Source organism: Semicossyphus pulcher, unplaced genomic scaffold, assembly GCF_022749685.1.
Source record: "Semicossyphus pulcher isolate SPU_LCO1_2020_fin unplaced genomic scaffold, fSemPul1.0.p SCAF_19, whole genome shotgun sequence".
In the NCBI taxonomy this organism is placed as follows: domain Eukaryota; kingdom Metazoa; phylum Chordata; class Actinopteri; order Labriformes; family Labridae; genus Semicossyphus; species Semicossyphus pulcher.
This window is the reverse complement of record NW_027211692.1, coordinates 11,462,362-11,488,020: the sequence shown is the minus strand read 5'-3', so window position 1 is coordinate 11,488,020 and position 25,659 is coordinate 11,462,362. Positions and strand designations below refer to the sequence as shown.

Genomic DNA, 25,659 nt, shown 5'->3' with positions numbered 1-25,659 from the left:
GAGCTCCGTAATCTTTACAACAATTCTCCTATTAAGCTTTTTTTCGGCGTCTAATCAGTGATCATCGTGCTGTTACTGAACCGTCTCCTGTCGAGGATTTTCCACTGTCATAAATTATTCTTATCTCGCTGTACTTATTGTCTGTCTGAATCCTCCCTCTCTCATTACACACTGACTATCTCTGCTCTTGTCTTGCCACCTGTACCTCCCATCCGTCTACCTGTCTATCTTTTTTTTTTTTTTTTGTCTTTTCCATTCTCTGATTCACCTGTCTGCCTGCCTCTCCAGTCCCAGCAAAAGAGAGACGCAGTGAAAGGAGTCTGTCCGTTAGCCTTTTTTCATGTCTGATAAAAGCCCCCGTGCTTGAAATGCCACATGCGGAGGTGGTAAATTTACACAAGGGAGCTTTTTCAAAGTGGGCAGGCTACTTTTTCACCAGCCCGTCTCTCTCTCCCTTCCACCTATTCCGTCCATATCTCTTACATATCTCCTTTCCATCACTCACTGTCTGTTTCTCTCCCCGTCTGTCTGTGTGACTTTTCCTCTCATTCTCGCCGTTGTCTAATCTCTCTCCATCTACCCTCCCACCCACACTCCCTCACACACATACACACACACTTCCTCCTCCATTGCTATTCCTGTGAGGAGCAGACTGGTCTGGCAGTGGGTTGGTTTATGTCCATGAACCCAATGACACCCTCGCTACCACTGCATTACACCACCCTGGCACTGCCACAGCCAGGTAGCAACACTGCAGTGGAGATAAGAAGAAAAGGCAATTGTGTAGGAATACTGAACGTATATTCTCACACACCCTTATTCATATGTGTGTGTGTGTGTGTGTGTGTGTGTGTGTGTGTGTGTGTGGAGTATAACTGCCTCACCCCCTGTCTCTCTGCTCACGTCAGGCTGTTTAAACACCAGCGCTGATACCACAGTGCAGACGACAGCTTGCACACGTGCCACTTGACTGCCCTCGCCGCTCCCCTCCCCTCTGTTTGTCTTACAGCTGAAGGAGGGAGTCATAGATTTAGCGCGTGTGTGTTAGTGTGTGTGTGTGTGTGATAGAAAGAGAGGTAGTTGATGCTGTGCATATGCATACATATTACTCATGTGGCTGTGTGCTGAATTTAAATGCACCCACTGACCTTCCATTCATCTCTGTAGTTGTGTATCCTGCGTAGATGATGCAGATCTGCTGTCTCATGGTTTGTGGTCAATACTAATGTGTGTGCGTGTGCGCGTGCGTGTGTGTCAGGAACTAGGGAATGAAGTCTAAGATTACCCTGATGGTACAATCTGTGGAAACATCACGGTAATGGAGATTGGTTTCAGAATGACCAGCACTCAGCCGAAGACGGTCGGATCAGATCTCAAGCGTGTGCCCGGGTGGGAGCGGGCGTCAGGTCCACAGGGGTCACAGGGAGTGAGCTTTATAAATACCGGTGCCCCCTCGGCAAGGTATTTCAGCTCATTAACGTCAGCGAGATGTCCATCACTCAGTGTTCCTCGAGCAGTATAAGCAGGGATTAAAGAATAATATTGTGACTGAGATATGCTTTACATTTATGGAAACAGGAACTTTGGCTGAAGTAAAATGGAAACTTCTGCAGCATTCATTACTCACTGTCCTGATAATGTATATTTTCTTAATGAGCCATGTCTCCATCATTAATGAGGACGTTATGTAAATGTTAAATTTGACTTGAACTTAAAGAAAAAATACAGAAATCTCAGCCTGCTTTGATGTCAGTTACTTATATTCCCCGAGGTTGCACAAGAAGCAGGCCTCTATGCGGCTGTTATATGTTCCAGTATTAACATTTATATGTCTGACTTCAGGAAGTGAGCCAGTATTTACTTGTGTATAAAATAAATGGAAGTTAAACTACATCTTAGGCTACAAAAAGAAGTTTCCATTTAATTGTGTGAAATGTTGCAAAAAAGATACATATGGCGTTTTGTCATTGGCTGGTTTGGAGCGAAGTTGGTGGTATAGGCTAGGCTATACACATAGCTAATGTACGCTAATAAGTAGAGTAGAAGAAGAAGATGTTGTGATCGGAAAAAATCAAGTTGGTTTCGCATCCAGCCCATACAGTTAAAACAATGGAAAGATGCCTTTAGTAATCTGTTTCTGTTGGGTAACTTTCACTGGTTTTAAACTGCTTTTAGACACTCTATCGCCACCTTCTGGGTTGGAGTGTGGATCAGAACGGTTCAGCAGAAACAGCTGATTAGTCATGTGAGTTAAATGTGCGCTAAGCTGGTGCGCTGGTTTAGCTCAGTTGGTAGAGCCAGGCCGCACTGATCGCGAGCTCGACTCCCCGTCTGCTGGTCATTTGGTGCATGTTGTCACCCACTCTCTCCTCCCCACATTTCCTGTCTCTCTTCAGCTGTCCTATCTAATAAAGGCAAAATGGACAAAAAAAAAAGTGTGCTAAATCAGAAGGTATTTGGACAAGGAGTTTCCGTGTAACATTTAGAACATGAAAAACAAACCTGGGCCCTTTAGCTGTAGATCAACCCCTCCCCTCCTTCCTGTCTCTCCTCTGCTTTCTAATAATGGAAAACTCCCCTAAAAACATTCTTTAAAAACTTACTAGTAAGGACTTATGAGACCACTTTAAGGGCGTCACTGAAGATATGATTAGGTTAGCGGATGTTACACTAGCTTAACATGCTATGTTTTGTAAAGCACTCCCGTTGTCAGCTGTTTGTCAGATGTTTTGTATCCCCGTTGGCAAATTATGTCATCACTTTAATTTAAAAATAATGAAATCCTTAAATGGCAAACAACCCCTCATGGGCCCAGCCTACCTCCTGACCTGTGTCAAGTGATCATCCAGCTGATGGTGAGCACTCGGCAGCTTCCTGTTGATCGCAGCTTCTAAAAAACACAAGCTCAAAAAAGCTTTGGGCACCAGAACGTTAACTCTGTGTTTTCACATAAGCTAAAGATACTGTCATGTGTGCCCCAGTTGCTTATTATCTTAGCTTCTATAACTGACTGTCCATATTTCAAGTTACTGCAAACAGAGCATTGTTGTGGATGGCAACATTTCAGCTCCGTGTCATTTTAAGAAAGACAAAGGCAAGGCTCGGAGAATAATGAGCGGCTGGAGGAGTCTGCCTCAGAAAAAGCTGCGGTAAACGGAGAATCCAGATTTCTGCCAGAACATTTCTGGCCCGGCGTGACATTTCTGTGCATGTCTCCAGCATTTCCACCTTATTTTTGGTCATCTCTATTTTAATCCTGCACGCACTACAGCTGCCAGCCTATAAACACAAAAGTTGACTGAAGGTAACGGCAGTCAATGCTTATATGCTACACTTGATTATGTTACATTTATCATTAGTTAATCCTTCGGCAGGCCAAGCGTCAGCTCAAGTCTTCCTGATTTAGTCCACAAACCTGATGCGTCTTTCTTTCCAGGAAGCGGTGACGTCAACCCCAAATATTGGCTGAGTCATAAGAGCGTGTCAGTGGAACAGGTCATCCATGGAAGGAAACATCTGAGGATATGTAACTCACTTGTGCTTCTAATCATCCATCTGTCTTTGACATCATCCTTTAGCTTTGGTTTAGCAACACAAATATTCGTACATTGCGTCATAGCTTTTGTTTTTAAAGGTATCTTCTTACGTAGTTTTGGTCTTGTGTTTTGTATTTGTAAATGGCATCAATTGATAGTTCTTTTGGCCTTTTTTATGCCTTTTATTTTATAGAGAGGACAAGAGGAACGCGGAGGGTGGGGGTCAGACTCGGAGCTGCTGCATGGAGGAAGGACGGCAGCCACAGATTAAACCGCTAAGCTAACAGGCGCCCATTGTTAGTTCTTATCATTTTTTTGCTCACAAATTTACTGTGGGCTGATGTGACTATCCTGCAGCCATTAAAATATAAAGGTTCTGTTGACAGGCTCGCCTCACAGCTAAGAAGATTCCTGGTTCGAACTAGGTTTCGGACGTAGTGGGCCTTTCTGTGTGGAGTCTGCGTGTTCTCCCCGTGCATGCGTGGGTTCCCTCCAGCTTCCTCCCACAGTCCAAGGTCGTGCTCGTTAGGTTCATTGGTTACTCAACTGTAGGTGCGAACGTGAAAGGTTGTCTGTCTGCCCCCCTTGATTGACTGGCGATCAGTCCAGGGTGTGCCCCGCCTTTCGCCCAATGACAGCTGGGATACGCTCCAGGCCTGCTGTGACACTGAACAGGATTAGCGGTATAGTTAATGGATGGATGGAAGGGTTGCAGATCTTCCCAAAGCTGTCTGGCCTTATGGATGTGCAGATCTTGGTTTGTTGTGCATGATAGAACTCCTTTGTATTTAAGCCAGGCTTTAGATATATAGGCAAAGTGTGCAACTGCAAGTGATTTAATGACTCATTGTGTCTTGCTATTGCACCACTTTGACCGACCGCTCTAGCCTCATTATTGGAGGGTCTGCAGTACAAAGTTGTGGTGTCTTTCATACGATTTCCACCACACTGCTGACACCAGGCCGGACCTGACACCATTAACCATGCTGTCCTTGCTTTTAACATGGTTTCCATAGCTGCCTTTGCGATGATGACCTTGCAGCACATTACCGTCGTACTGCAGCAGAAGGTGTTGTGTGAACAAGGAACAAGAAGCAGGAGAAAGATCGAGGGGGCCGAGACGGTGGGCGATTAAAAAAAAAAAAAAGGAGGACGGCAACTATTAAAAGCCAAGTTGTTTATGTCACATGATACTCGGGGTGCATCTTGGCAGACGGCGAGCGGATTTCTGAGAAGAGTAAAGATTTGGGAACGGAGGAAAAGCTGAAAACGCTGAAGCATACGCGAAGAAGAAATAGAAAAGGAGATCAGGTGGGGATCAGAGAAAGATAAATGAAGAGGGATGAGAAATGTCAAGATGGTATCACCGTGGAGCCAGGAGAGCTTTGAGACAGAACAGAATTCCTCTCTTTTCCCTCTGATTCCTCCTCTTTTGTAGCTGCCAGCGCTCACCTTGTCGCCCCTCTCTCGCTACCAGACACAGACCTCTGTCTCTCACCAACTTGTACTAATTGCCCCGCTTTGCCTCCATCACTCTTCCTGTAGCCTCCATCCCTCCTCTGTCAACACCTCTGGTCTCCTTTGCTCTATTTGTCTCTCACTGCCTCCCTCCTGATGCTCCTATCAGTATAAAGGGCAGCTCAGGTCGTATACAGATGATATCCCGGTCAGCCGGTGATGCGGTGTAATACGAGGCGTCCAGCATCTGCGTTTTGCTGCTGCACTCAGCACCCTTTAACCTCTCGCATTACTGAATTTCCATCTCTCCTTCGCTTTTTCTCAGAAGGAGCCGGAGTCGCACCGTTAATCAAACATATTTCCAAACAGAGAAAGCATAAAAATCTGATTCCGATCTCGTTACAGAATTCGAAACACTTTAGGAATGTCTGACTTGCAACTTGCCGCCTAAACAAACAGCACAGCAAGCGCCCTCTAACAGATTAGAGTTTACACTGCGACTCTCTAAGGGAACTTGTTTTGAAGCAAATTGTTTTCTCTTACTCTCCAGTAAGTTTCGACCATTTTGTTTCTGCGTCTTTTGTGTTTCAAAGGTCAGCAACAGGAAATCAAACATAGAAGAACCTGCTTCATGGCTTTCCTCCTTTCACCTTACCTCGTTTTTTTCCCCAAGAGTCATTCAAGGTGAATAAATGGCTCCAATCTCTGGCCCATGTTCGCTCCATTTTTCCTCATTCCTTCTCCTCTCTCTCGCTCTCTGTTGCTGTCAGGGCTGAATGTGGCTCGTGTTAGCAGAGCGAGAGGCCTTCCTATAACAGAATATCCATATGGTTTGCACTCACATCAGTATGCACAGCTCTGTGTTCGTTTCATCAATGTAATGATGACAACCGTTACAAAAACAAGAATAAAAAGTAACCTCTTAAATGAGAACGAGGATGAAACATATTCATTGTGTTCATTAACACGAGCTAAATAATAAAAGATGCATGAATGGACAAAGTAATTACAGTTTTAATGCAAAGTCTTAATCCACACCTGCAAACAAAGGTGGAATCACATGCTGTAGAAAAGCCTTAAAGTATCTTCACAATTACATGACGTGGCACCAGGATGCACTATGGGAAGAAGGCGAGCCGGCGGGGGCGGTGTGATGCTTTGGGTGACGTCTTGCTGAGTCCTGCCATTCATGTGGATGTCACTTTGACACGTACCACCCACCTAAACATTGTAGCAGACCAAGTACACCCTTCATGGAAACGGTGTTCCTTAATTTGTGTGAGAGTGGCCTCTTTCAGCAGGATAATGCGCCCTGCCATGCTGCAAAAATGGTTCAGGAATAGGGCTGGGTATCCATAAGGAGGTGTTTCAGTTACAATATCAGAGCACCTCTAACCTGGTGCATTATCATATTACATTTAGAATTGACCCTCAAGAAGTTACATTGTGTAATTTTTATTTAAGATGACAAACACACAGCAGTCAACACAATATTTTATGAATTAGACAGCTTATGAACTGATTTTCTAATTTCAGATGTTCAGTCTGTACATCTGGCTCATGGTTTTAATTAAACAAACTGGGCTTCAACTTGAGATTTGGCCACGAGATCTCACAGCGAAAAGAACAAAACCACACGAGACTAAGAGTTATAGTTAGAGGCATATTGTTTAACAACACGCCGAAAATACACTCGTGGCCAAAGCCGCCGCTAACAGAGAGTAACATAAACATCAGCGCAAAACTAACTTGCATGTTCATGGACGCACACACGATAAAAAGAGTCTGTCGGCGATCACTGATGTCTCTGTAGTAGGTGCAGTAAACAAGTCTGGGCATGTCTCCCTCACTGCCGTGTTTCAGGGGGATGCGCTGAGTCGTGCTGCGTTCGGGAGCGCTCAGAAACGAGAGTGATCAGACACGTTTTTACACATATTTTTAAAGAGCGATCTCGGGATTTACGAATTGATATTGGGGCATTAAAATGAGAATCGATTCGAATCGGAAAAATCGATTTTTTAAACCCAGCCCTATTCAAGAATGATTTTGAGGAACACGACAAGGGGTTGACTTGGCTTCAAAATTCCCCAGATCTCAATTCAGCTGAGCCTCTGGATGTGCTGGACAAACAAGTCCGATCCATGGAGGCCCCATGTCGCAACTTACTGGACTTACAGGATCTGCTGCTAACGTCTTGGTGCTAGATACCTCAGCACACCTTCAGAGGTCTAGTGGAGTCCATGCCTGGACGGGTCAGGGGCTCTTTTGGTGGCAAAAGAGGGACCAACAATATTAGGCAGGTGGTCATAATGTTATGGCTGTTCTGTGTATATAGATGGACTAAATTAACATGAGTGCTAGATCATGCAAAAAATATACTGCCAGCTCTAAAAACTCTGACATACAGTGATAATTTCTTGTACATAACGATGGACAGAATCCTTCTTTTGCTGCCATAAATTGTAAATAATCACAACTATGTCGCCTAAAATCCAAACACATTAACCGTGTATAAAGTCGGCTCTTTACAGCCAGTAATTCAGCAGCAGTTATGTCACTGCAGGTTAAATCCGTGTGCGTTTCCTTGAGGGGTTTTCACTCATGAAATAACAGAGTTAGGCCAATCGAGCGGCACTATTTTCACAGGCGGATTAGCACGGGATCAGGCAGCTTTCTTTAAATGAGGAGATACATGAACCCCGGTGACACTCAGCTGTGTTGGGAATACGTGTCAACAGCTGAAGGTAGTCTAGAGTAAGAAATGTTTAATGTGTGTGTGTCTGTTGGGGAAGTTGGGGGTATTATGGGGCTGGGGGAGTGCGTAATATCCCCACTCTTACCTCCCTTTCCTCCCCAATTTATTACCTTGGCTAGTTGATCTGATGGTGTAATAATATCTCCTGCCTCTGGCTACGGGAAATGGCCACATGCATTATTCACACATGCTAAGATGCTTATTGATGACTCCTTTATTTATATATTTCCCCGAAGCCAGAGTCATTTCTCATCATTTTAACCCCCTGCTTTTTTAGTCTCTGTTTTGATGTGAGCCTGGTCTAATGAGCCTCTCTCTCACTCTCGGTTGTTTGATGGGAATTTAGTTCCAGCTCTTGGCACGAGATACATCGATGTGGAACCGGGTGTAATAGAACATATTAATTCTGCTTTATTTGATGTCAAAGCTCATTTTGTCATAGCGGTTTACGCTGCGGTATCACGCAAGTCAAAGAAAACACAACTCCTTTGAGGAAAGTAGCGTGACATTGCCTCAGGACTCGAGCGTAAGTTTGTCTAATCTAATATGTGTACGCACTGCAACTATTTGCTTCCCCTTTATCCATGCAGTCATTGTAAATGGGGCTTATTGTCTTTTATGTTGGTGCGTGCCAGAGTTAAGAGCTACTGGTAACCACTGGGTTTCCTCACATTTCCTTTCTGCTTAGACCCTGAGAAAAGAAACGGACAACTGTGGTGAGCTGTGGTTCTGGACAGTTTGATCACAAGGTCGTTTTTTCTTTGCGTCTGTTCGCTTCTTCTCCCTCAAATCACATTAAAATACCGGCCCTGTGGAGTGTTTTTGTTCAGTTCACTTACAATAAGTAAAGCTGGCAGGATTTTCTAAACTGCATTCCTGAGCCAATGTATAGAAGCACACAAATAAAGTTAAGTTAGCTGGCAAGTTTCCGCAAAATCCTTGAGCACTCAGAAAATCTAATGTCTGTGTTTACTTTTGGATGGGTTCGGGGACAAACATTCAAAACGGTCATAATGAGGTTTGTTTGGCAACTGTTGGGAGGCTTTTGTGCTTTCTGAAAAATATAATGCTAAGGTTGTGTTTTCCTGAGTCTCTAAAAGGCAGGCAGCAAGAGCGAAGTTACACTGTCGTCAAAGTATAGGCAGCAAAGTGAGAGCGAGCAGCGTGTCGACCCAACAAGTCGTAATGAATGTCCCTGATAGTGGACACAGGACATTTACTACACCAATAGTAATGTCTCCATCTAATTGGCAATGCATTTTTAAGTATACATTTTGCAGCATTGAAATGTGAATTAGGTTGGTTTCTACCAAATGGTTTGGAGCCAAAGAGCTCGGCTTGTAGGAGAAGTTGATGGTACTGAACTTTGCCCATGGCTGAAATCCTCCAGTAAATGGGAGATAGAAAGTTCCACGTTCTCAGGAGTTAGAGGGAATATTGGTCATTATTCTATCGTGCCAGCTAGAACTGGCCATGTTTCATGCTGTCTTGAGACAAACTGATGCAGTGATTCCAGTGTATGAAGCCAGGATCGTCTGATTTGCTATGTCAAGTCTTATTTTGCAAAGACGTTTCCTATTATCACATCATCTTTTTTATGGCTATTAATTGTTTTCCAACGGGATCGTTCAACAAAGCCTAAAGGTATTTTAACCAAATATCAGTACGGCAGATTTGATTGGTGGATCCCTTCTTAAAATATAAGCGTACTCGTCAGACATAAATGATTTGTATAAAGATGGAAAATGCAGCTGAAAATTAGTCCTTTGTAGGAAATCCTTCTGCATGACCCTTAAACAGATAAGGTCATAAGATCAATCAATAAAGTCAGGAGGTCATTTGCATTTCATATTTACACCAATCAGCCATAACATTGTGACCACTGACAGGTCTCGTTACAGTGGCCCCTGCCATTGGATGGGATATGTTAGGCGAGCAACATTTTGTCCTCTAAGTTGATGCAAGGACAAGGATGTGAGCGACTTTAACGACAGCCAAATTGGCAGATGCTCCAATCGAGCATCTGTGGGATGTGCTGGACAATCAGGTCCGATCCACGGAGGCCCCACCTCGCAACTTACAGGACTTAAAGGATCTGCTGCTAACGTCTTAGTGCCAGATACCTCAGCACACCTTCAGAGGTCTAGATTGGTCCATGCCTGGATGTGAGGGGCTGTTTTGGCGGCAAAGGGGCTCTTACACAATATTAGGCAGGTGGTCTTCCTAATTTCATATGCTTGCAAGAACTGCAGCAACTTTGAATGCTATACTTTTGAGCTGAACACTAGAAAGAAAGAGAGGAAGTGCAGTGGACCCATTTTGCCGCTCCACATTTAGCACACTGGAAATGGTAACCCTCTCTGTATTCTCGGGCCTTACCACAGTCCTCCTGCCAGATACAGTGGGCTGCCCTGGCCTTTTCTCTGTCCGCACACGCACACATACACACTGCCGAAAATATCCGCTTTGGGCTGAAAAGTAGTTCACCACAGACGTGACCGGCCCAAATATGAGAAGAGAGCATGACACATAAGCAATCAATGTTTGACCAAGAGTGTATTTTTACTTCCCTCTCTTGCCTCCCCTTTTTTTCCTTCATCATAAAAGGATCTTTTTGTGCTCCATCACAGTTAAATATAATCAATCCGGGATGTTCGGTGTTTGTGGGGCTAGTTTGTGATACTGTAAATCACTTTCATACCCTCCTTCAGTCTGGCTCGTGTTCTGGTTCAGTTTATGCTTTCTTTCAGTTCACTTGGGACAGTCCTGAATGCCTGAATTTGTAGCATCCACTAAATGTAGGTAGCGAACGTGGCTAATAAAAGTAAGCTGAAATTGAAGTACACAACTTTTATACATTTTTAGGGGCTGTTTTTGGTGTGGCGCTATCACACACTGCTATTTCAGATCGATCATCACTGTTGCGGTTTTAGTTTGTGGCTTTATTTCCTTCCCAATCTAAGATGTTGGTGTTTCCCACCCTAACATGAACAGAAAAAACAGCCGAGCTGACACAATGCAGAGCAACACCACATATTGCTAAACCTGCACATTAAAGGGTTAAACAATTGTATGAATAACAGGGCGCCTTGAGAACACTAAAAGAGGGATGACTCTAAATCAAGTTGCCCAGTACCTACTGTGTGGATTTTTTTTGTTATCATACTAATGCTTCACGTCAGCATATTCATAAAAGCCTTACACCTGAGTGTGGGGGCCCTAGAAGGCTGTAAGCACATGTGGGATGTTTGAGGGCATTTTTACTGGAAGCGCAATAATTGTTGCAAATTTGGGGGGGAAAGTTTGTTCTTGCAGCTTCGGGATGTTTTCTCTTCCTCTTTAGTCTATTCTGGCCACCTGCCAGCAGTGATGCTGATACAATCTGGCCCTCTGATTGGCCGTTACTTATGTCACCGAGGATGTGCAGATTGATACTTTATTGCTCATACTTTGATACTCAAACAGTCACTGCTTCGATACCAAAAAAGGTATTGGGTGTTCTCATCCCCAACAGGATGTTTTGTTTCTTAAGAAAGGATCAATTGCAGTTGCTCTTTAATGATAGTTTGTTTTTTACATGTAATATGGACATTAATAATTCTGTATGAAAGTGTAAAAGTAAGTTTTCTTTTCTTTAAAAATCATTTTTTGCAAAGTAATGCAGTATAAAGCTGCCAAATGTTTTTGAACAAATTGCTATTCGTATATTAGCAGTAAGACTTCCAGCATCACTTTGATTCCCTTTGAATCACTTATTTTGCACACAAACAGATGAATACACACAATTCGTCTTATATCCTTTTTGTTTCTCTTTCTCTTGATCTCTCTTTCGTCTTCACTGTCTTCCTTTGAAATAAATTGTCTGCGGCTGAATGCGAGAGCGTTACTGTTAGCGATACGCTGTTTGATTTGATTTTCCAGTCGAGAGCCTGGCAGACTCTGTGAGCGCGACTGAAAGAGCGGAAGTGCGCGAGAATGACGGGGAAACGTGTGTGATTGCAGCTTGTGTATGAATGCAGATGTGTGGCTGACGTGTAGAGTTGTGTGTTTATGTGTGTGTGTGTGTGTGTTTGCCTGCTCCACTGACACTCTTCCCTCCTTCTCCACAGAGAGAAGTGCCTTCTTTCGTTGACCCCTTTGGCTGTTTGGCTCGACTGAAGCCGCCTCTGCCTCTGTGCCTCTCCACGTCTGCCGGAGTTTCCAGCCACACCAGGAGCTGCAGGACTGCCAACACCACCCGCTGAGCCTCTGACACCTCCCTGCTTCCCTCCGTCTCCTGCTCCATCTGCCATCTATGCCCCTAAGCCCTCCTCTGTGGATGTCAACCACTCCCTCCTCCTCCTCCTGCTGAAGATCAACAACTTTTATCGCCTCCTTTGAACGGAAGAAATTGTCTTCCCGCTGTCCCCTCCATCACAGCCTTCTCCTCCCTCTCTTCCTCCTTCTTCTCCTCCTTCCTGCGTCTTTTCATCATGGGCCAGCTCGATCGATAATGTGTTTCGCCATTCGTCTCGTCTGACAGTTCAGCCGAGGAGCGGGGCGATTGAGAGAACTGGTGTGAGTGTGTTTGAGAGAGAACGACAGAGAGGAAGAGAGATTACAAAGCCAAATCTCAAAGGCCGTCACCAGCCGCGGCCCTGGGTGACAGGCACTGAAAGATCCCTATCACAGCCACAAACGGACTCTTAGGATGGGCCCCAGGTGGTAGGCGAGTCGCAGGCCTCGCAGGCTTCACCTCAGAATCACACCCTGGGGGACAAAACCTCTTAAAACCGACTTTCTCCCATGTCCTTTCCCTTTCCTTTCTCCTCATTTGCCCCAGTGTCGTTAGAAACAGACGCACACATAATTGCATTTGCTGGATATCTATTCCTCCCAATCGACCCCTCCTGCCTGGTCCGAGATGGCGGTGAATGTGACACCGATCCGGGACACAAAGTGGCTGACGCTGGAGGTTTGTCGGGAATTCCAGAGAGGGACGTGTTCGCGGCCGGACAGCGAGTGCAAGTTCGCTCACCCTGCCAAGAGCTGTCAGGTGGAAAACGGCAGAGTCATTGCCTGCTTTGACTCACTCAAGGTGAGTGTGACAAACACCTGTGATAGTCATTCATCACTGCTCGGTCTTCTTGTTTTTCTAGCTCGCAGTGTCCACAAGCATTGTCCTCGGGAAGTTTTATTTTGGGGTTTTAAGGATGCCAGTTGATAGACCAAAAGGGAAGGTCAAGCTTGTTTTCAGGGATTCTTTTGGGGTTGTAAGATGCGAGGAAACAGCCGTGAGATACTGTTTCTGTAACCATGAGGGAAAGCCATGGCAAAGGGACAAATAAATGTCTGTATAAATACTTTTTAAGGTCTTGGTAAGCCGAGATGAGGCCGTAATCACATTAACATCTGTGATCAGACTCAGAGTTTCCTTCGCTTGCAGAGAACTTTAGCGCAGGACTGCCGGTTGGCACACTGCGAAGGTTTCTGTTTGATTGTCACATCAACAGGCTAAAAAGGAAATACATAGAAGTAGGGCAGAACTGAGTATTTCATGTTTGTATGTTAGACTGCGAGTGTATGTCTGTGTGTGTTATTTTGAGGTCATGCTGCACAGCGGGGTGCTCTCGGAAGGCTCTGTAATTTACTGTCTATTTTTGCCCTGGCACTGGGACAGCACACTCCCACTATGCAGCTCCTCTCTCGCTCTCTATCTCTGAAACAGTGGGGGGAGATCAAACAGTGGGGACTTGGTTTGAGAAGTTGTGAAAGAAAATATACATTAAAGGATTTTTTACAGAACGCTGCATTTCCATTGTGGCAAGAAATGTTTACCTGATACTCAAAAGCGCAGCTGATGAGATTGTCTATATTGTCAATAGACTGTGACCAAAGTGCTTGAGTGTAGTTTGGGGAAAGCTTCGATGACAATTCAATTCAAGTGAGTCAGTTTGATTCCTGTGTCGACAGTCATTTTGTTATGGTATGTCTCAACCGACCCTGTTTCCTACAGATTCGGTTTGATTGTACAAAAATGTTGGCACTTCCTGGATGGGACATTTCCAAAGATCACAATCTTGCCAGTAATTTGTTCCCTTGAAATGCACTGAGCAAACACAGATGTCTGAAAAAAGGTCGTCATGGCTGAATGATGAGCACCAAAAGAGAAGATTCTCTGACACCAGAGATTTGGGTTTGAGTCCTGAGTCCCACTTTTCGTATGTTCTTACAATATACAAAGACTAGCTTACGAGAACTTAACTCTAAGTATAGCTAAGACCCATGGCAATGTATTGACAAATTCAAATTTTGACCAGATGGACCACCAAGATCTGTGATTGACTGGCGATCAGTCCAGGTGAAACCCCGCCTCTCGCCCAATGACAACGATAGGCTTCAGCCCCCCTGTGTCCCTGAACAGGATAAGTGGTATAGATAATTGGATGGATGGATGGACCACCAAGGTTGTTACCACACATCCTAATGGGGGCTTAAACGTGTGAGCCAAATTTCATGGAAGTTCTTCCGATTGTTGTTGAGAATCTTAACGTGGTGATGATTCTAGAAGTTAAGTCATGGAATAGAATCAGTAGGATTCATCCTCTTGGGACTTCAAAGACCTGGACCAAATCTTAGGGAATGACATATAATTGTTGAGATTCTTGACCAAATTAGTGTACTGGCCAACCCAAATTGCCATCCCTGGAACTTTGCTACAAGTAATTCATCCATCCATTACCTTTACTTTTTATCCTGTTCAGGGTCGCGGGCAAGCTGGAGCCAATCTCTGCTGTCCTTGGGCGAAAGACGGGGTACACCCTGGACAGGTCAATCACAGGGCTGACACATAGAGATAGACAACCTTTCACTCTCACACCTACTGGCAATTTAGAGTCACCTATGAACCTAACGAGTATGTCTTTGGACTGCGGGAGAAAGTCGGAATACCAAGAGGGAACCCACACATATAGAAAGGCCCAGTTCGTCCGGATCGGGAATTAGTAACCTTCTAGCTCTGAGGCAACAGTGCTAGCCACTGCACCACCGTGCAGCCCCTAAAAGTAATCAGTGTCTAATTTCTCAAGTCATTACTAACTTGTTCAATTTAGCTGTAAAATAGATCCTATCTCTGAAGACAACATCATGCTTTAGTCAGGTGTCAAGTATTGCTATACGGCCTTCATTCATAGTTATATAGTGCACAGTTCACACTTGTCGACACCCGTGCACTGTGAGTATACATCTGGTCACACTATCAATTTACCCACAACAGTGAGAGTGTGTAAAGGGTCAGCTGTGGCACCATGTGTCATGGCTGTGAGCCAGGCGTTAACACAGGCCTTCTGTAGCATACCGTAGTATATTATGTATGAAGACAAGTACATGTGTATGTACAGTATGCAGAATACAAGTTACCTACACAACATATTCGCACAGATGTCACACAAACCTCACACTGCTGTCTCTATTCCAGCTGCAGAACGGAAATGTGTTAGATACAGAGAATATCAGTCAAGTCAATCTGTGTATTTTGGCTCAAGTTCGCACAGTGATTCTGGATCATAGAGTTCTGTCTACCGTGGTGTGCACTTACCTCGTAATTTGTCTCCTATCAGATTGGCAGGCAGGGTGTTATTCAGTGTAACAGGAGACCAGAGCTGGAAGTCAGTCAAGCCAGTCCAGGCCACGGCTTACCTTGTTTATAACTTTGGGGAAGGGGGAGGGGTTTTTCCTTGTTATTACAGTTCTGGGCTGCTTGGTTGGAGCCTCGATGGCTTGGGTGGGTTTGGTTGGTACAGGTAAGACAGGAATGGATAGAGGGGGCGGCGGGGGCATTGCATGGATCATGAAAACAGACATGGAGACAGAGCCGGAGAGGGCCCAGAAGGGAATGCGCGAGGAAGCGTAGCGCTGCGCTCGGTGCCAGGGCATTCCACAGTCTACCTCCCTTCCCTGACTCTATGACAGAATGATAGATCAGCTTTATCTGTGGATGGATTTATAACGCATACCGAGGCATGGAGAGTGGGGAAAGGGGATAAGGAAGGATGGGCAGGGAGTGAAGGAAGGGATGGTGGTACGCGTGGCTTTGCACTGGACAATTTGGCCAACAAACAGCCCTCAATATCAAATTGGGTAGTCCCAAAGTGGGTAGCTTTCTAAGCTTTTCCCATTTTCCTTTTTGCATTCAATAGTCTGTTCTCCTCTAATTTAATCAAAGAAGTTCTTCTGTATCTCTGTTATTCTTAAACCACAGTTTATTGTGAGTTGCAAGGCTCGCCAGTTGGTCTGTACATGTAGATTTGTTTCTTTCTCCATTTCTATTATAAACCTTATTCGGTCATTCAGTTTTATCTCAAAAGCAGGTGTACATTGGCTATGAATGAGGTGGAAAGTTCCATTTGTTGGACTGCATAACAGGGGATGACGTGATAGAGGCAAACAGGAAATGAGTCAGAGGTATAATAGAGAAACTGAGCCTCTCAGTCTGAAAGTCAATAAGAAAGGTAACCTGGAAAAGATGTGGGGAAGCTGACTTTGTACACGGGACTACTTGATGCAATTAAATGGGTTAAGTATGCATAGGTTAACTCCTTCATTACGACAGCATTATTATAAAACTGCTTCTCTTATGCTCACCAGAACGGCAGCATTTGTTGTTTGTTCAAATGCTATGTATGCTAGCAGTCTAACTGACCTTTTATTGTGAAAACCTTAGCCTGAGAAGTCCTAAAACAGAAACACTTGACTAAATAAGAATAAGTATGACTAAATAATCCGTCAGTTTTCGAAGGCACAGACAAACAACCAATTCTCTACGTGTTGGACTGTCTATGATTAGAGAAACGGAAAGCTAAACGGGGCAATGCTTGTTCTTTTGGCTCTTGCTACAGGAATTCAGCAGCTTGTTGCTATTAGCAGCTGGACACAAAGCTGGTTCCATTGTAAGAGAATAAAAAAAGCTAATCTGGGGTATTGAGGCTGACGAAATACAATAAACTCTCGTTGTTGGGCTGTGATGGGAAACAGGTGAGAGTGAGACAAAGACCCAGGAGTGCTATTACAGTATGATGGTCTAGCTACCATGCTGGAATCGTTGGGTTGAGTTGGGTCCATTTCCTCGTAATTTCTTCTCATTAAGAATTTTATCCCGTTATGGACAATTGAATATCATTTTCCTGGTAGAAGATCTTGTCATACTTGGAATCCATTCTAACTGTACGCAGTTCATATACATAATAATAATGAAAGTATATTCCTAATAAGATTTTGGGTGGACTATTCCTCGGAGAAACATCCCTAGTACCCCTCTGGGCGACCAAAATAGTACATTGTTACAGCGTATACATAAGTACTCATTTGTTAATTCATTTTTACCATTAGGAATAAATTACATTAGAAAATAAACCAAACTTCTTCCACTCTCTAAAGATGTTTTTTTGTTGCTGCTGATTATAGTTTAGCTCTAAATAGAAACTGTCAGTGTTTACATGCAGTCTAACAAGCCCACTCAGGATTTATCAATTTACTTAGTTACTTGTTTCAAAGAACATCGCATGAAAAACTTCAAAGTGATCTTTGGTATAAATTAGGGGTGATTATGTTCTTAAGGGAAATGCTTTCTGACAACTCAGACTTTTAAAGCTATTTATACTGAGGATTTTCTTTCATTTCCTACAATCTTTGTGTCTGTTGAAGCTGCGAGGTTTGAAAGGAGAACATGTTGCATGGATCTGGATATGACTAGTAATTAGAATTCTATACATGAAGGGATATTTATGGCAATTTGCAATAGTTACCAGCACATACTTAAGAGCATATCCTGCCAAAAAAAATTAAGGAAGTAGCTTGATGTTTTAAAGTGCAATAAGAGCAGTGACGTTATTCCTCTTGGCCTCACTCATCACACTGCTCTGTGGTGTTTTTTTAGCTGGTGGAACAAGTTAGTTGTGTTGCTCTGCAGCGCAGACACAGCTTTCATGCACTCTTTGCATTTTACTTTTTTCCTGCTTAACATCACTTGCCCCGAACTAAAAACAGCTCCAAACAACCGATGGCGAGCCGTTTCGGGGGACCGGTGTTTCGGTTCAACGAGTGACTTGCTCTCTTCCTGTTTTAGCGTAACAACAAGCAGTGTTGAAAACGTGACTGAGCGTGAGTAGCCGACATGACACGTTTGCACAAACAACACTTCAAAGACGTAACATTTTTATTTTGAGCTTGTGACAAAAACAACAAAGAAGCATTCACGAGGACAGCTACGCATTCTCCCCGTTTTCAACAGCTACTGTAACTACGGCAACCACGGATGCATTCGGCTGAAAGTCACCAATTAACACGGTAACTAGTTGAACCGAAACATCTGTCTGTGTTGTTTACTCTTCCACTCTAAACTGTGTCTGCAAGGTAGGCGCTCATGACATAACATGCCAGCTCTCCCAAAAGTGAAGCCAAAGCCTCTCGATCGTCCCCCTGGAGGAGTGGCTGTTAGTTTAGGAGGCACTTGATTTGACATGCAGCTGAGTTTTCTACCAACGGAGCACATATTTTGGAGGTCAAAATCGCCATCAATCAATTATGTAACGATGAGTGATCAGGATTAATATTCCATTAATTGTGCAGCCCTATCTGACATTATAAAAGGATTTTTAATGTGCGTGTGTTTGAATTTGAACCTCCATCTGTTTGATTTTAGCAGTTTTGTTGCCTACATTTCTAATGTTCAGATAATCTATGCTGTAATTTAATTTGGAAATAATATATAATATAAAATATATAAGCCAAGTATCTAATTGAAGGAAAATAAATTGGGAAGAGATAAAACAATGCTCAAACTTCTCTTGAAGTTATTGAATACACTCAGAGGAAGTTGAGCTATACCGTCCTGAATCAGAAACCTGTTATGCAATGTGGCTTCTCATTTTACGGTTGAACAGTTGGTGCAACAGTGGTCCCAAACATATGGCTACAAGAAGTTAACTTAAGAGCAGGTTTAGGGAGCTTTTAAGGGTCGTGGGGGTCAATAGGAAAAGCGGTTTTAATTGTTTCTTTTGCGCTCCTTTTCTCACATTATTGCAGGGCAGGTAAGTTAAAGTAACACATTAGGGTGTATTAGCAATCTGTTTAAAGCTTAGTGGTTTACAATGACTTGCAAGGATTAAGGCTTATAGCATTCAGTTTGGTGTTTAGAAGCGATCATCTGGAGTAAATACAGTATGTCACACTCTGAAAGATCTGTCAGTATTAAAATGTTGCCTTTTGTTTCTGAAAGTGACACATTCATTGTTCTCTATTTTCCAACCCTTTGTATGAAGCTGGTGAATCACACAGCTACCGTAACAAAGAGCGTGTTTGATTTCGTTCGACTGGCTCATTGTCAGTGAAAGTGTTAGTTTGTCAGAACACACAAAAAAAAAAGTTCAACAAAGACCAAGGGCAACAAATACAGAGAAAAAGTTGAACAAAACACTCGAGTTCAAGTACTGAAATGTTTGTCTCCACAGTTTTCTGGCCAGTTTGGCGGCCATCGAACGTGCGGTACATTTGGCGCTCCGAGGGTGTTCCTTTCATGCTCGCTCCACCTGCAGTGGCTTACAGGTGTCATTTTATAATAGATCGGTGATGGACAGCTACATACAGACGGACAGATGCTGTTTCTAACTTCTTCACAATGTAGCAAAACACTTATCAAGTCCACTTTGTTGCGATCAGTCCGAAACAACACAGCGATGTCCTTAACTGAAAGGCTGGCCTGTAAAGGTGCTGTTATTGCCCCAGCTTTAATAACACATGCTGTTATGTATGTATATTGAAGCTGCCACACTCCTTTGGGTTTTATTTTGAAACACATTATCCTGGAGGTGAGGATTGTGCTTGTAATACCACATGTCCTTGAGAATTGGTGAACTTATTATTGCAATAACACAGGGCGCCTGGTATTGTCATTATGGTGATGCTGCTGCGTGTTATGTCCCCATAATCACTTTAAACAGCCTGTTCAAGTGTATAATGGTGGCTGTAAAGAGGAGCCAGTGGCAGTATGTTGTGAAATACCTTCTTTAAGTTGTATATGTAAGAAGGACAATGCCCCAGGGATGCCAAAAAGCACAGAAGCCAATATACATGATTCAAGGGTAGTTAGCAGCAGGGCTTTGGTCTACACCGAGGTCCACTGAGTCTCTTGTGTGTGAAGACTCATCACAAACACAAACATGCACGGGTAACTCATGATACGATACAATATGATACGTGGCCCACAATAACAATAATATCATGATACAGCAATAATTGATATATTGCAACGACTGATCTGATTAACTGAAGAACACAAAATGCAGGATTCATGTATGTATTCACTTTTATTTGGTTTGGTGTCAGTTTCACAGAATTGGACACAAACTGAGATGAAACAATGGGCGTGTTTAAATTATACAGAACTATAAAACAACTGTAGAAACAAATTAGGACTTTGAAATTAGATTAAGGTCATAAGCACCACCGTGAGGACTCATGTAGTAGTGAGGCGTAGAGTCGAAATGGCAGGGAAATCTCTTTAGAAGGCCGTATATTTGTAAATTGAAATGACAATATTTGGCACCAGCATGTGGATAATTGTACTTGCACGAGTCAGGACAACGATATATTGCCGTATCGACATTTTGTCCCGCCCTAATGCATTGTATACACAGTTAAAAAATTCCTAACACACGTTATTAGAGATAAGGTCTTTTAACCCTAATGTAAGAATTTGTCAAGTGTACCCAAAAGATAAGGTGACGCTTTTATTTTGAAATTTGAGTTCAGGGAGTTGTTTTCTATTCGCTTAGACTTTTGTTATTTGTTTCCTTTTTTTCCCTTTCTTTTCATTTATTGTTAATGTTGGAGAACTCAAAACACAAATTTGATAAAAAATTCCCAATAATCTAAATAATTAGTGTAAGATTTCGATAATTAAAGCTCCTGTGAGGAACTTTTGGTTTGTGTTGATTTTGGCGCCCCCTGTGGACAAAGCCGTAACTCTTATCTCTTTGCTGGTTTTGTCCTGTACATGCTTCAGTGGTGGATTTTAATATGTGTCATATGTATCACTTCACTTTTGCCCTGGTATGTAAACAAAGGCAGCGTGCAGTTAATCGCTTTGCTGACACCTACCCTCCGCCAGCAGTTTCAGGCATTAAAAATAACTATACAGAAATAATCAATCTTGTCACTGGTGGTCTGGTTTGCTTTTGTAGCTCATACAAAGTAATCAGAATTAATTTCAGTCTGTTTCATAAATAGCGAAAAACTCCTCACAGGAGCTTTAAACTAGAAAAAACAAGCCTATATGTTATAGAAAATCTATAATGTAGCCCCTGGAACAACAACATTGAGGTAATTAAACGCAGAGTATGTATTGCAGAGAATCAATGCAGTGTGTTCAGAAATACGTTTACCACGAGATGTTACATGTCAATCATAAGTAGCTCTTTCCGCCTTAGTAATCACAATATACTGTATAGGCTTTACTTGACCTAGCATGACTCATATTCGTACACCAATAACAAGACATATATGCATTTTTTATCATATTGCGCAGACATGGCCAATCAAACAGGAGCTGAGCAATAATGGGAACGTATGGTGACCTACATATGCGGTGTACTTACAGAGTCCTTGAAAAGACAAAAAAAAGTGGAGGGTGAGTGCGAGAGAGAGAGAGAGAGCAGAGATAACAGCAGAGTAGAATAGGTGAGGCAATATGTATTGAGATGAGAATTCAGTAGAAAACACAGGTAGGGACGTGTGTGTGAGTGTGTGTGTGTGTGTGTAGTGCACAGAGGAATGCAGTACATTGGATAAGAACTCTTTGAAAGGGAAACGTACTCCAACAGCGCTAATCTGCTCTGTATCTGTATTCTACTGTCATGCTCTCCGCTCTCATCCTCTCCTCTCATTACCTCTGTTAATCTGTCTCTACTCATCCCACCCCTCCTCCTCCTCCTCCTCCTCTTTCTGCTCTTTTTTTCTATCCCAGACACTTTCATTTCCATTTCACACACACTGATTTTCATCTCTCTTTTTTTTTGTTCATCGCTTTTCGTCCTATTTTTGAGAGACATTTGTCTTTCTCAAGCTTTGCGGTCATGTGAACATCAGGAGCAGGTGATTCATACTTCCATGTGCGTAAAGACTTTGGTCTGCAGGGGTCAGTGAGGTCTGTGTTTGGACTATTTCTGCTCTAAGCTAATCTGACAATGCTGTTTACAAGTGAAAGCGGTTTGTGTCCTCACTGGAGGGTTAGGTTGTTGTGTCTGAGCAGTCTTAACGCTCCATTGTTCTCTGAAACCTCAGTTTCCCCCGTGAGGCCGAATTCAAATTTCCACTTTTAGGACCGTTTACTATCAGCTTGGTTTTGGTGTGGAACAATGCTGACTCGGGGAGTCCCAAATCTAAGTGGTTGAAAACACAGCTATCCATGAAGACCTTGGTGGATTGGTGGAAGGTGGATTGTTGCTCATGTCTCTGTGTGGTCAGCGCATCGTCTTAAAGATACACTTTTAATCTATGTAGCAGAAGTCAAAGGTTAAAAACCCACCATAGAAACCCATATTGGTGTTATTGGTTCAAACCAAGTGTTAGCATTAGCTCTTTTTACATTGCAGTTTGCCACAGCGCCTTAACGGAGCTCCGCCGTTAGCCGCCTTTGCCATTTTACCTTGAACCAAGCAATGGCATGGGTGTTTTTTATGTAGCGTTCCGGCTTTACGTATCAAAATGTGCACAAGGTGTAAACAAACAGCGCGTGCTTCACATACGCACACATGCCGCTGTTCAGCTCAACGTTTACACAGATGCCGTTTCGCCCTCTGTTACTACCTCCGATGCCGGCTCACAGGCAGAACGACTTCGCCCTACGTCCTGCTTTGAACTGGCAGTGTGAAAGGGACGCTCAGGCTCTCAATTTTGTAGTGCACTAGCTAGCATGTCATACTGTGTAATTTATGATACCCCCTACCCTCTCCCACCCACCCCCCTTTTTCTTTAAGCCCACATAAGGTTGGCTATCAACTGTCTGTACCGTACCGGAAGCCTGTAACATGCTAATCATGCATCATGCTAACTTCTCTAGGAAAGTGGAGTCTAGTTAGCCTAGCTTGACGACATTAGCGATGAGTCTCACAAAACTTAACGCCCAAAATCAGAGTGTTAGCAGCTTCCATACTTGTGGTGATATTGAACACTTTACTTCCTTATTTATTTTGTATTGTGCCTTTAAAGCTGATGGTTGTGTGAATGTGTTCGAGTATCCTCTGAGCTGTTTTTGCAAAGTGGAGTTTTTGGTGCTCCAAAACATTAGTGCTAGCAAGTGGGTGTACTCCTTCTGACTGTTATCATCCAGCACTCTGCAGTTCCATTTATAGAATATATTTTTGGGCCCTAACTAAACCAGATATACCATATCTGATTTCTCACATGGCTCAGCCTACACAGGACATTATGAAAGGAGGCTTTTATTAGCACGTAGCCATGAAGTAAGCAGGGAGCACACGGCTAGCAGATATTAACTTTGCCTGGCTGTGTTCGCGAGCGAGTCCTCCCTCTAAGCGTCTCCTCTAAATGCCTCTCCGTCCTCAGAGAGGCCACCATTTCTACATCCATCTGTGGATGCGCTGCCTCAGCATAGACACACAAACGCACACGCACATCCATCTTTAAACACGCTGCATCAGCATGGAGACATGACACAACAACATCAGAGCCAAAATACATACAAGGGCATTCAGGAATAGCCTCCCACAACATGCAATCATCCCTCTTCCACCTTTTGGCTCCCTTCATTCTTTCCCAATCAAGTGATGTTGCCTAAAAATACAACTCGACATACAAATATATGACTGAAAGAGCACTCGAGCATGACGTATGTGTGCTTCTGCAGCTGCTTTCGTACGAGACTGTAGGCCCCGGACGTTTAGGCAGTCTGAAGGTAATATCAGCATCTCTGCGTGCTGAGTCGTGATGTCCCTTTGCTATTGCTGCTCCTGCTGCTCCGGCTGTTGTGAACAGAATAACTAATCAGTTCTGGCCCGATCCATTCCCGTTCGTCTGTCTCACCGCCCTCCCCAACCTCCCAATCTACTCCCCATCTTTCTGCGAGTACACCGATCACCTCATCTCCTCCTCCATCTTCTGTCTGGTTTTCCCTCCCTTTTATAATTCTTCAAGAGTGATGCAGTAAAACAAACCTTTTAAATTTTGAAGGTGTACAAGGTGGAGGGGGGAAGTAAATGTAGAGTGTGCGCAACGGGACGATAATTCACTCCAGGACAGCCACACGTCTGCCAATTTGTTCTCCTCTTTTGTCGTTCGGCGGCGCCGTAAGTCTGTCTCTCCTTCCTTGATCTGTCACTGACCCTCTGCTCTCCATCTGATCTCAGGACTTCTGGCGCTCTCCAGTCGCACCTCTGAAGCGTAATCCTTCACTTTCAACCCTGAACACATAAACACACACATTGACACAAACAGCAAACAAGCCCTGACTCTGCACTGCAGTTACACACACACACACACACAAACAGTGATCTCAGTAAGGCAGAGAGAGTCCTGTGAAATCATGAGTATTCACCTCAGGTAGGTAATCACGTCAGAGTGGCTTCGCTGCCTGGTTAATGGTATTGCCGGCTGCATCAGGCAGGAAGTTGAAGGCAGGCAAAGTCTCTCACCGCTCTGTTGTTGCTTGTGTTAAACTGATTATGTATGTGAGTGCAGTTTTCGAGGCCGGTGGACGGTAGCTCTTAAATCATGAAGTAATGGAAGAGCGAATTTTAAAATGGGACAGGAGAGTTTGGACGATCAAGGTGGAAACAAAAGGCAGATGCGCTATTATTTAGGATGAATCATATGGGCCGGGATGGTGATGCAGCGGGTAGTTTCAGTACTCAATTCCTAAGTGGACTGCCCAAACTGCTTCTGTAGAGTTTGAATGTAAGTGTAAGTTTAAATTTTCCACCTACAGTCCAACGACATATCGTTGTGTGTCTATGTGTTAACCCATGTGAGAGACTCGTGTCCAGTTCAGTGTGTGACCTTCCTCTCAATCAGTCAGAGCTGGGATAGGTTCCAGCAATCCAAGGGTAAGTGGGTATGCTTTATTGACGGCTGGAAATATAGTGCATTTCTGAGTAAAGTGTAATGTTAATAAGAGATATGGCTTTAAAAGTATACAAGTCACCATTTTGCAACAGAAAAAAGGTTTGTAGGGGCGCTAGTTTAGCTCAGCTGCTAAATCACGCGACCCATGTATAGAGGCTGCAGTCCTCGATGCGGCAGCTCCAGGTTCAACTCCAGCCCTCGGCCCTTCGCCGTGTGTCATCCCCCACTCTCTCCTTACCTGTTTCCGATACCACTATCCTCTCTCTTCCAATAAAGGCATAAAAGGCCAAAAAATCTTTAAACCCGAGCAGCATGATGGTAGGGATGGTACGACAACATGTCTGTGATGGTCCAGATTGAATGTACACATTGTACGATCCTTTTCCACGTCTGATATCTAACTGACCTTTGCTATTTATTGCAAAATGCATGCGTTGCCATGAAATCCATGTCCTCCACCAGACATGACTTGTCTGTCTTATCTTAAATAATCTTAAACCTAACTTCAACCAGCCCTACGTTGGGACTCTCTGCACCAGCATCAAAGTCCAGCATTTTGTACAGCAAACAAGCAGACCAACTCCCCATAGCCCCTTTTACACTGCCAGTTCAAGCAGGATCATTACGCCTCTTTTATACCTCGTAAAAAACATACGCAAGGCAGAATGGTGGGGCAAAGTCATTCTGCAGCGCTACGTAAGAACACATACTGGGCAGTGTTGATTTTGACAGGTGTTTTAGATTCAGTCTTCAGATGAAAATGCTGACTATGAGCTGATGTTTGCTTCAGGTAAA

At 43.6% G+C, this 25,659-nt stretch overlaps 1 protein-coding gene across 5 annotated transcripts in view; it reads left to right on the top strand.

Moving 5' to 3' along the window:
• The window catches only part of LOC138596709 (muscleblind-like protein 1), a 72,539-nt gene that overhangs the window by 10,369 nt on the left and 36,511 nt on the right, over positions 1–25,659 (top strand). For 4 of the 5 annotated variants that reach the window (XM_069668014.1, XM_069668012.1, XM_069668010.1 and 1 more), the window contains exon 2: positions 11,859–12,826. The exons of the other annotated variant lie outside the window; for it this stretch is intronic. In XM_069668014.1, the coding sequence (XP_069524115.1) occupies positions 12,653–12,826 (174 nt within the window). In that variant the 5' untranslated portion in view covers positions 11,859–12,652. The remainder of the gene's footprint in view (positions 1–11,858; positions 12,827–25,659) is intronic. 5 annotated transcript variants of the gene reach the window in all.